The sequence below is a fragment of the Lagenorhynchus albirostris genome, chromosome 16, assembly GCF_949774975.1.
Source record: "Lagenorhynchus albirostris chromosome 16, mLagAlb1.1, whole genome shotgun sequence".
NCBI lineage: Eukaryota > Metazoa > Chordata > Mammalia > Artiodactyla > Delphinidae > Lagenorhynchus > Lagenorhynchus albirostris.
The window spans coordinates 60,751,609-60,763,536 of NC_083110.1; the positions used below are offsets into that span (position 1 = coordinate 60,751,609).

At 43.1% G+C, this 11,928-nt stretch overlaps 1 protein-coding gene across 1 annotated transcript in view; it reads left to right on the forward strand.

The window, feature by feature from the left end:
* SORCS3 (sortilin related VPS10 domain containing receptor 3) overlaps positions 1-2,826 on the forward strand; it is a 582,912-nt gene extending 580,086 nt beyond the window's left edge. Inside the window, exons 26-27 of the mRNA XM_060125698.1 lie at positions 1,339-1,499; positions 2,271-2,826. Coding sequence (XP_059981681.1) covers positions 1,339-1,499; positions 2,271-2,335 — 226 coding nt within the window. The 3' untranslated portion in view covers positions 2,336-2,826. The remainder of the gene's footprint in view (positions 1-1,338; positions 1,500-2,270) is intronic.
* The last annotated feature ends 9,102 nt before the right edge of the window (positions 2,827-11,928 follow it).

An 11,928-nucleotide genomic window follows, 5' to 3' on the forward strand; every position in this document is an offset into this window, starting at 1 on the left:
TACTGAACGTAAACCACATGCCAAGCACTGTGCTAAGTTAAGTGTGGAGCAGTGAAAATGGAAAATGTAGACCTTGCAGACACGGGGCCTTTTGTGGGAGAGAAAGACAGAAAACAAGTCCACACACATAGCCTATTCCATCACCCTAAACCAACACCCTCTTCGTTTCTTTCATAGACCCATCCCATAATTACATATTTATGATGGGAGAGAGTGGGTGGTCAGGAGAGATTGGGTGGAGAATGGGTGGTCAAGAGCGGCCTCTCAGAAGTGACATGTAAGCCAAATTCTGAAGGACACCGTCACGAGAAGAGTAGAAGGAGGTGTGTTACAGAGGGAACAGTTGATTCACCCCTCGTCCCCAGGGTGGGGACAAGTCTGATGTATCAGAATCTTGAAACTCAAAAGTTTGGGTTTCAGACCAGCAGCATCAGTACCACCTGGGAACTAGTTAGAAATGAAGAATTTCAACCCATCCAGTTCAGGCCTATAGAGTAACAAATGCATTTTAACAAGAACCTGGTGAGGCATAAGCATATTGAAGTTTAAGAAGCGCAGGATTAGAAGAAGTCAAAGGAGGCTAGAGAAGCTGGAACACAGTGGGTCAGGAGATGATGGAGATGGGTCAGGAGATGAATACTCCAAGCAGATTTCAGTTTGAACCTACCTGCTCCTCCTACCTCAAGTCTGTATGCCTTGTTTCCAAACCTCCTGCCTTTGTGTCTTTGAAGGAAGTTATTTAGCTTCTCTTAATCCTTGCCTTAATCCTCTCCACAATCCTAAAAGAAAGCTATTGTCATTCCTATTGAACAGATGAGGAAACTGACTATGGAAGTATTTAAGATACTTGGCCCATGGATGGTGTTCTAAAAATGGTAGCAATGGCTATAAGTCTTTTATTTCTTGGCTATTCATAAAGAAAACCAATGTGAATTGACGAAACTGATACAAACTTAGAAAAAGCTGTCTTTTCACTATGATACAGCCTCATGAGTCTCAAAGTCCAGCCCCTTTGTAAACGTAATAACTGGTAAATGTTTTAAGGGTTTTAGTGCACACTTGGTCGATAGCATTGCCCTTCTGTTTACACCTGCTGGTTTTGTGCCTCAGAAGAAGGTGCGTGTCTCCGGGAGTTCTGTGGCTTACACCTCCCCTGGGCATCTGGGTCTCTCCTTGTGTTCATTGGCCTCATGGGGACAGTATCTGGGTGGCCAGCCCCTTTCCCTGACATTGGTCCTGTAAATAGCTTCTTCCTCCACCTTAACACCCAGGATTTCCCAGTTGCCCCAGTCGGGCATGCGCCGTGATCGTAATCTGATTTTCCTCTGCCCCATGTAGGAAAATCCCCTGGATTAACATCTATGCTCAAGTCCAGCACGACAAGGAGCAGGAGATGATTGGGTCAGTGAGCCAAAGTGAAAACGCCCCCAAAATCACACTCAGTGACTTCACCGAGCCCGAGGAGCTGCTGGACAAAGAGCTGGACACCCGGGTCATAGGTATGTGTGCTGGTGTCACCAGGCTCCTGAATCCTCTGTTCTCCAGACCCTGAGTCAGCCAGCCCATGTGTCCTGTCCTTCAGGCAGGACTAGTCTGGAGGGTGGGGGAGAAACCAGTTGGCTACAGCGACATAATCATGCCTTAAAGTGTCCGCCACCTCTGACCACCTGAAATTGGCAGAACTTTCTTCTCTTAGAAGTAGATCAAGATCAAAAGTGCTGGAGTCTGAGTGGGAGAGGGATGAGACCAACTATTACTGTTGGACTTTCTCTTTATTTTTTCTATAAAGCAAAAGCATTATATGTCCCAATAATTACGTGAATAGGAACTCTGCCATCAGATAGCCCTGGATTCATTTTCTTGCTCTACCAGTCTTCTAGCTCTGGGACCTCTCTGTGCCTCATATTCCTCATCTGTGAAATGGGAATGATAGCATCTGCCTTCTAAGATTGTTGTGATCATGAAATGACATATATCATTAGCACAGTGTCTGCTACATAATACGTGTTCAATACCTGTTGGCTGTTAGTATTGTGATCAGCAGAGTATAAGATGGCAAGGTATTGCTCCTACCTTGTGTGCTGGGGTGGGAGACGGCAAACGTTAAACATAGGTAAGATAAGCCAGTGAACTGGTATGATAGACTACCCAGGTGCCCTATTTCGTAAGCACACATTAAGGTGGCTTGGTATTGAGCAATAAAGAAAGCACAGACCCACGCCCTTGTGACAGGTACATCCTTACCTCCCTCTGTCTTCTCTCCCCTGCAGGAGGCATTGCCACCATTGCAAACAGCGAAAGCACAAAGGAGATCCCCAACTGCACTAGTGTTTAATACCAACAAGCCACGTGGTCAACCATCTTTCTGACTTTTTATTTCTGATGGTTCCTATTACTCTTATTATGGAAAAATGAAAATGTCTTTTTTACCTTTTGTTTACCAAGGGCCCCTTCATAAATAGCAGGCAGGCGCTTCGCTTTGGGAGGCGAAGGCATTCGTAACTGATTAAAATGAGACACAAAGGATAAATGGCTGTATTCGTGCTAAGGGCAAAGGATGCATCTTCCCATGGCTTTCTTGCTTCATTCTGCCATTGATAGCGCGAGGAATCTTGTTTTCCTTGCGGTCTTTCTTTCTTTTTATTGTTTAAGTTGGGTTGGCTTTCCACTAACCTCCCATCCTCCCCCCCCCCTCCCCCCCCCGACACAAGCCCAAATCACCAGTACCCGCCTCCTCCCTCCCAGCACGCACCTAAAACGTAAACCATTTCCCAGTTAGGTCTGCAGGAGGAAGGTTGGTGGGGAGTGAGCGTAGCTGCAGGAAGCGTGCACACCTGTCGGAAGAGGCCCTGCCCCGTGCATGTCCATTGCAAGCTGCAGATGGCTTATTGTATATAGTTACAATGTAAGTAGCTCTTTATTTCCTGAGAAATAATTTAATGTTTAGTAAAAAAGAAAACAGAAAAAAGAAAGATGCGTCTGTTGGCTTATGCACTCACCTTCAGAGCTGACCCACCCCCAGGCCTGCTTGACGCTGGGTTCTGGATGCTCTCCAGTTGTCTGTCACACTTAACTCTTGCATCTCTGTGTCCCTGCCATCGCTGGTTTCTATTTCTGTATATAAAGGGGGGAGGGGGGAGGGCTTCTTTGAAACGCCTAGCAAAGGAAGGACGAGAGAGACATCATAGAACCTGGGTGTTTTTTTTGTCCCATCAGTGATGTGAAAGAAGTTGCCAGAGGAAACCCACTACAGACTTCAAACTGAAACCCATATGGGGAAACAAGGCTTCCCCTCCAAAAGGATGAGGTTGAGGATAGCTATCGGCCTGAGGTTTTCTCTAAAGAAGCCAGGCAGTGGATCTAAAAAGATGACGTTCTGTTTTCCGGTTGGATTCCATGGAATTGAATAATGCTTACGGGGAATTCTCTGGCTCTTCTTACCCCAGAAAAGTCCCTTGGGCACTAGGTTAAGCCCAGTGAGTGCCTCAGCCTGGGAGAAGTTAGAGGTGGGAGGGAGTTGGCCTTTGTGGGATCCTGTGACCCTGCAGGCCCCAGAGGGGTGCAGCCTCTAACGATCTCAGTCAAAGTTGATTCTCGCAGAGCTGTGCCGCTTGCTCGTCAGATGTACACAAGTACACAACTTCCTTAAAGCCAGATGTCTACCTTCAGTTCCCTGAAGGCAGTTCTAGCATCTGGCGCGAGTGACTTTCAAAGCCAGTGTTCTCTTTTCCTGCACCCCAGCCCGTTCACACGGTTCATGTGTCAGTTCTTTTTAGGAGGGTCACTTTAAGCCATGCTGTAAGCATTGTTTTCTTTGCAGGATCAGCCTGAGCGTACTTGTTTTATAAAAATGATACACTGTATATATATATATATATATATATATATATATATATATGGGAGAAAAGGCTGAATTTTTTACCTCTTCATTTTTGTGGGATATTGTTCACATCCTTCTCTGTGAGACCCTGAGAGAATGTGACCTTGAGAAATCGGACTGGCTACATCATAGATCAGAATTAGGAATATTTCTAAAGATCTTGCTTTTTCGTTTCAAGGGTTAAATGGGGCAGACAATTGCAATACTTGTACTAAACACTGGAATACAAATGCATGAGTCATATCTATATATACAGTATATGTACATATACTGTTCTTGGTTTTATCGTTCCATTTGAATATTTCTACTGTAAAAAAAAAAACAGACAGTGGTTTTGAAATTGTTGAAAATAAATGTATTTTTGTACATCAAAGCTATATACCTGGCTGAGAGCTCTCTCTCTGGGCAGTTGTCTTGATCTGTTGTATTATTCGACTATGGCTGCAATAATGCTCCATGGGAGAAAAAAAAAAAAAAACGACTAGCTTATGACAACATATGTTGATGTTTTGCTTGTGAGTCTTCAGGTTGGCTGTGATTTGGGTGAGCTCCGTTGGGACTGACCAGGCTCTCCTGGGCTAGGAGTTTGGATGCAGGCTTCAGTTGTTTGAAGTCTGTTCCACGAGTTGTCATCATTCTGAGACCAGCAGCTACCCAGGGCATGTTATTTTCATGGTGGATTACAGAATTCCAGGTGAGGCCAGCAGCATACTCTATCCTCCAAGGTGTGGCTCAAGATGGCCCCTCTATTTACTGTCACTGACGTTCCATTAACTAAAGAAAACCATATGGCCATGTTCAACATCAGTGAGCTAGGGAAATAGACGCCGGTGCAAAGCATTACTAAATTACATGGCAAAAGGTGTGGATATATAATTCCAGTCTACGGAGGGTAAGAAGAATTGAGAACAATAGTTCAACCTCTTCTACCTACTCAGCTTCTGTGACCCCCATGGGGAACTTACATTAGATGGCCCATTTGAATCAGTATCCAAGTTTCCCATCTCAAATGAGCAGAAGTCTTGGTGACCCCAAGGCCTTTGAGTTTGACACAAGCTCCCAGTGAGTGGTAGAGGTGGGACTCCAACTCAGGTCTTAAAGATTTCAACAGGAGAAATGAGAAGAGGAGAGGAAACCAACATGACATATATCCTTTTTTTAAACCTTTTTTATGCTGTTTGATGCATCAAACCAGCAACAAATCTCTTTCCTACACCAAGTAAGGAATTTGGAAGGAGGTGTAACTGGCGGTCTTGTACATTAGCTAATAATGGAATGTGAACTAAGTGCCTAGAATGAGCTGCAAGTTAGAGTTTTAATAATTTATTGTTCAAAAGATGTGATAAATTTCCATGGATCCCAGAAACCCAAGAAACCAGAAGTTTTGGTCAATAATTTGCTCCCATATTTTGGATACTGACTGACTACTCTGGAATCATATTTTCTGAACTCAGTTGAAGATATAGGATTAAACAAAGGTGGTTTTCTTTCAATTTGTGAATGTATTTAAAAATTGTGTATTGTTCTTGATATAACTTTTCTTGAGTTATACTCACCTTTTAAAACAATTTACATTATGTAAGTACCTTCCTCAAAGATTGAGAATGTCACATGGTACCTCTAAAAGAAGCAGTGAGTTTTGGGGTCGAACTCCAGTGGTTTATAACATAAAGTGCCTAGACATCTTTAAGGGATTTTTAATGGTTTTGAACTTCTCCAATACTGTGAAGTGTCCAGTAGTCCTATCCCAAGTCAAAGGAGAATTCGTTTTTGCTTTCCATGAGATCTGAGTTCTTCCCATGTTAATTTTATGTCCCGGTTGATAAAATTGCTCCACCAGAGTAAAGAGGAAGAAAGTGAAATAAAGTGGTAAAACAGTGTGAATCAGTTGGTTCATTTGGGCAAAGTCATGCTATGCATGTAGCCTCTGTATCCACCACCAGCATAGGCCTGTAAGATTTCTCAGTAGAAGGCAGGCAAAAGCAGACGGCAGAGGGTGTGATTGGCTTTGTAGCTAGTTCTCTGCAGGGTCTCTCACCAGTGTTGAGGACAGTCTGCATCAGAACTGTCTTCTCTAAGGCAGTTCTAGACTGGAGAAGTAAGCTTGCAGAAGTATTCTGGGGCTAGAGCCCAGCTATCAGCATCATAAGCAGATTCTCTGAGGACTCTCATGTGTACTAAAGGTCAAGAATAAGTGCTCTATCTGCCACTAAAATAGTTCAGGGAGAGTTACAGGTAAAAGTCACCTCCCCTGGCTCCTGTTACCGTGATACAAGGCACGTTAATCTACAGAAGTGAGAACAGCTTCCAGATTTGCTCATTTCCTCCTGGGCAACAGCTGCAACTGTGGGAGAGTCGCCCGATTGAGTTACCTAAAACAAATCACAGTATGAGTCAGGGTGGTGACGGATTGTGCCTTGGAACAAGTATTAAGCCAGGAATTAGGAGATCTCTGACTTTTAGCAAGTCATTCTAGACCACAGTTTCCTTATTTGTGAAAGGAAAACGCTTTATGGCCTGCCTTACCAGCTAGTTTTGATTTCCAGAGACGTGAAAAGCATACTGCCAATTCCAAAATTATAGAGAGATGACTAGTACTTAGGAGTACTTGAGAGAACTCTCTTCTGTAGAGGGATAAACTGAGACTCAGAGAGGAAAGTGATTTCCCTAAGGCTATACAGCAAATTAGTGCAGAGCTGAAGATAGAATCCATGTCCTCTTTACTGTAGGGCAGTATTCTTTCTACCGCGCACCTCCCCAGCAAATGCAAAACTGATTGGACTGCCCAGCATTGAGAGTCAGTCGAGAGCCTGGTGGATATGACAATATGGCCCCCGTATTTACAATGTCCAGGACGCTTTAGAAGCTAACTTCCCGAGTGGGCTCATCATTCAGTGGCTCACGACCCTCCACATGCCGTTGCCCTGCTGATGCACTGGTCTAGTTGCCCATGACCTGATGCCTGCACTTCCCTCACTGGACCGAAATAAGGCTGCTCAACAGACAGCTGCCAGACCCCAGCTTCACACACCGCCCTGCTCTCCTTTCAAAGCATTTGGCCTTGTTCAGAGGGAAGAAGGCCAGAGAGCAAACATAAGCAATGGGAACGCCTCATCCTGACTTCACACCCCAGATCCTGCCAAATTCTCTCGTCTGGTCCAGTGGTACTGCCAGAGGGGCCATGTAGTCCAACGATTACCTCCCAAAGTACTACTGCCTCTCGCTGTCCCTTAAACTTAGTTTAATGACTGCTAACTTTACAGTAGCAGAGTTAAATTGCTCTTTGCCTCTGTGTTTTCAGGCTGTATATCATTATGAGATACAGGTTCATTCAGAGAGGAACCAGTGGGACATCGTATATGAAAAACAAAAGAGAGCCTCTGCTAGTGTTCAGTTTATTTGGAGACTCAGATTCTCAATAAAACTTGAGTGCACTGCTTTTTTAATTATCTGAGGCCCAGAGGGGTAAAATGACATCATCAGGGTCCAGTTTCCCATCTATAAATTGAATATAATGACATCAACCTCACAGTGTTGGAACCAAGATCAAATACGATAACTTGGATAAACCCAAAATAACTAGACCTTGACAAATAATGAATTGAATCTCAGAAGCTCTAGTATTGTGCTAGATCCTTTTCCTCCGTCCTTCCTGGCCTCAAGTTCTAAAAAGAATTCAGAATTACTTGACGTTACGTCTCCCCCATCTGGAAGAGATTTTTGGTTAAAATCCACTGTTTACACCTTGTTCCCAAAAGTCACTGCTTACTTTATTGCTTTTTGTTGTTGTTGTTAATATAACTGATCTAATTTTCCTTGGGTCGTGTGGAGGGGGCAAGAAATGGACCCTTGTAATCAGGGCTATCAGAAACGCCTCATAAAATTAAAGACTGGAGGCTCTCAGGTCCTGAACCATGCTCAGCCTTGCTGAACGTGGCGATGCCCTGCAGAGAGCCACGCTACTGGACAGAAACAGTTCGGCCTTGCTTGTTTATGGTTTTGGCTCCTTTATAACATAACTTGCTTCTTATATACACTCTCTTCTCATACAAAGTTTTTGTGATGTACATTTCCAGGTCCTGGGGTTCCTCAAAGCCTCTCTGAGGGTCACTGACTTGAGTTCCTTTATCTTCATACATTGAAAGATAATCAGATAAAACAATTATTTGTAAAAATATACCTTTTATGTAGATGGACGTACCAAGGAGATGGTTTCTTGCCTTCAACTCTGGTCACAGCTCAAGGAGAGCTCTTTCAGAGAGTGAGCACAAGACACATACTTTACAAAATGTCAGTAAAGACAGAAGAAGATAGATCATGACAGGCACACATGCCATCTGTCATTATGGCTTAGTCTCTGGAGAACCGAGCTGTTTGCAGCCATCGGAAATTAACTAGATAAAGTGGGGCCTTCAGTGGTTTGCTTCTGAGAAAGTATGTGGTCTGTTCCCTGAAGAACAGAGACTTCTTCTGCTGAGGTGTCTGTGCCGAAGCATCCCAGGTGCTAAAGGCTGCCGGGCCCCAGGGGTTTCTCCCCACCAAGAAGGCCCTACTTCTCCTTCCTGGAGCCTGTCCCAGAAGCTTCTAACTACAAGGCAGGCTCTTTTGTTGCTTATTCTCCCTTGCAGAGGGTTATCGCTGCCCATGTTCAGGAACTGGCTGCAGTTAGAAATGTGTCCAAGCGTGGTAGAGGGGAAGAAAAAGGAGGTCATGCAGAAGCAACAGAGACGAAACAGAATTGCTTTTCTTGTCACTAATCTGTCTTTCTCGGTTTCTAGGTAGAATCAGCTGGGAAGCACATAATTGTTTCCATAAACAACACACCTGGTCCTTGGAAAGCCAGGATGGTTTTCTTTTGCTGACCTTCCAAAAATCTTATGGTTCAATTAGAGAATTGCTAGGCTTCTTCCATTGGCAGCTGGGACATTCTGAGGGTGGTGTGTCAAGGGGAAGAAGAGGGGAGAGATGAGGCTAGAGAAATAATTACAGAGCTCTCCTTGACACATTCTTATTTCAACCTGTCAATTTCAGATTCTCCTCTGTGAGGGGAAGATACAGATGCTCCCCAGATTTCTAATCTATTTATAATGGTAACAAGACAACTCTAGCCAGTGTGTGCTCATCATGAGCTAATCATCCTCTGCTATGCCTTGTGCCTCCTAATTAGTGGCACGTTGGTTGCCTACTGATCAACTTGGAGCCTCATCCAGGCGACAGGGAGGGCAGGTAGCGGGAGGAAAAGCTCCGAGTCCAGTCGAGCTCAGATCTTGGCAGGATTTCTAACAACAGGTGGGCTTCACACCTTGCCTTGAAATGTATCCCTTTTAAAGAGGCAGCCGCTGCTTCCATGGGTGCTAACAGGAACACGGCAGGTCTCCAAACATGGGTCTCCTTTCTGTCTAGGAGCTTTCCATAGCAAGATGCTGTCCTTCCAAAACCTCTTGGCTCAATGATATAGACGCAGCAAGTGACATCAAGTAGAAGAAAAACAAGTAGGCACCTGTAGCTGAGAATGGGGCAGGATCCTTTTCCTTCATTCATTCATTCATTCAAGAAATATTTACTGAAAACCTGCTCTCTGCCAGGCTCTTTTCTAGACAGTAGGACTATATCAATGATCAAAATGCAAAATTTAGTGTAACCACATCTTTTTTTAATCCAAACTGGGACACAGTCGGGGGTAAATGGAGCACTATTAATAATTACTCTGGGAAAACAAGCATGACACAGGACTGTTTCAAGCAAACCAGGAGGTAGGGTCACCTTAACGTAAAATTCAGAGGGAACATAAAATCAGAGATGTGTCCATGTTACATTTGCCTTTGAATTGTTTTTTCCCTTTCAATCCCCTACCCATAGATGGAAATCCAATTCTCTGAGCCTAAAAATTCTTTACGGATATCGCCTATCAGCTTTGGAGGATTTGAAGGCCTGTCATTGGGGTGGTGAACTCGTTCATAGTCAGAGGTCAGTGAGCATAGCTTTGGATGGTTTTTAAAAAGATATTTAAAATATTATATCAATTAGGATTTTGGTTGCAGAAAACAGACACTGATCTTGGCTAATTCCAGCAAAATGGAATTTACAAGAAGGCTATCGGGAGCCCACAGAATCAACTCAAGTTTGGAGACCATAACTTGGAAAGAAGCAGGAGCTAAGACAGATCTAGAAGGATCAAGAAGCACAGGAGTGTTTTCTGGGCAGATAGCATCTTACCAGGGGACTCTTCTCGAATGAAAGAATGTCAACCATTTCTTCTATCCTCATGTTACTGAAGATGCAAAATTCCAGATAATAATCTCCTAACTGGTAAAGTTCAGGGCACATGCTCACGGCATGGTACAGTGAGTATTATGGGCTGAATCCTGTCCCCTCAAAATTCATGTGTTGAAGGCCTAACCTCTAGTACCTCAGAATGTCATTGTATTAGGAAATAGGGCCTTTAAAGGGGGGTGTTTAGGGTGGGTGCTAATCCAATCTGACTGATATCCTTATAAGAAGAAAGTAGGGCACAGAAACCCACAGAGGAAAGACCACATGAAGTCATAAGGAGAAGATGGTCATCTAGAAGCCAAGGAGAGAATTCTCAGAAGAAACCAACCCTGCCGACACTTTGCTCTCTGACTTCTAGCCTCCAGGATGGTGACAGAATACATTTCTGTTGTTTAAGCCACCCAATCTGTGGTCCTTGTTATAACAGCCTTAGAAAGCTAAACGGTGAGCATAACTATCTGGGGGGATAAAGCTGTATTTCTCTGGCTTTTCAGATGGGGGTAGAGGCATTTGGATTTACTGTTCCACTTAGATTACGTACACTCAGAGAAAAATGATCCCTCCACCACCACCACAGGAAATAAGTGGTTGGCTATGAAGCCACAATGGATTCTGGACAGAGAATGAATGTCCACTTCAATAACCTTTCAAAGAAGTTTTGAAATCACTGTTCTTTCAATCTTTATTGAGCATGAACTAAGAAACGAAGTGCCTGGTAGTATGTTAGGTGGTTGGAATTTCAGATATGAATATACGACCCCTCTCCTGGCCTGGTAGAACATTCTGCAAGTACTCAATTTTCTATCACACTTTTTTGGGGGACAAAGTGCTTTGATAATTTAGAGACAGTTAACAGAGAGATGTATAGGGATGATCCTTCCACCCAGAGGAAGGATGGTGGTAAAATTTAAGGAAGAATTTGCAAAGGAAATGGCATTTACACTAGGCATTAAAAATGTTGGAATTTGCTCACACTTTTTTTTCATCTAGCATCCTTCCTTTCCCTTCTTTCTCGGGCAAAGTGATAGAGCTCTAAACGTTGAGGCAGTGGCAGAACTGGAGGATGAATGGGAATGGGGGAATGGTGGGAAATGGGCTAGAAAGACAACTATGAAATAACAAAAAAAATCGGAGATTTAGAGTTAGAAAAATGTTGACCTTATTTACACAGGATAGTTTGTATTTTCTGTATGACTCCAAATGTTTATGATGAGCTTGTGTTCATTTCATAATTGAAAAGAATAAAGAAGAAAGTAAAGGTCACATCAAATGTTTATAATGGTTTTCCAGATCTAGTGGATTTCAGGGTATTTCATTAGAGTCCTTTTTAATAAACTTTAAAAAAAAAGTAAGAGATTGTTCTGCAATACTGATTATTAAGCATAGTTAAAATAAGAACATTCATAGGTCAAAGATGGACAATAATTTCAAGAGACTTGTAGCAGAATATCTGCTAGAGAATGGTTTATTGGTCTTTATAAATGGAAAAAGAAACTAATTACTTAGGTCTTTCACAATGAGTGTTAAGGATACAGGAAATCATTACTCAAGATTCTTGGCAAAAGAAATTGCTCTTACCTTGCTCTCTACTACTCTTTTGTTTTATTCCTTTCGCAAAAGCAGATAAACTTTTTTGTCGAGCACTTTTGCTGGCAACATCCCATCTGTAAGTAATTTGCCATTGTTAAGGTTGGAACTGAGCAACACCAATTAAGGTTTTAAGTGGTCATCAAACACGGTGAGAGATTCTGCGTGAACTGTCAGGTGAAGAACTC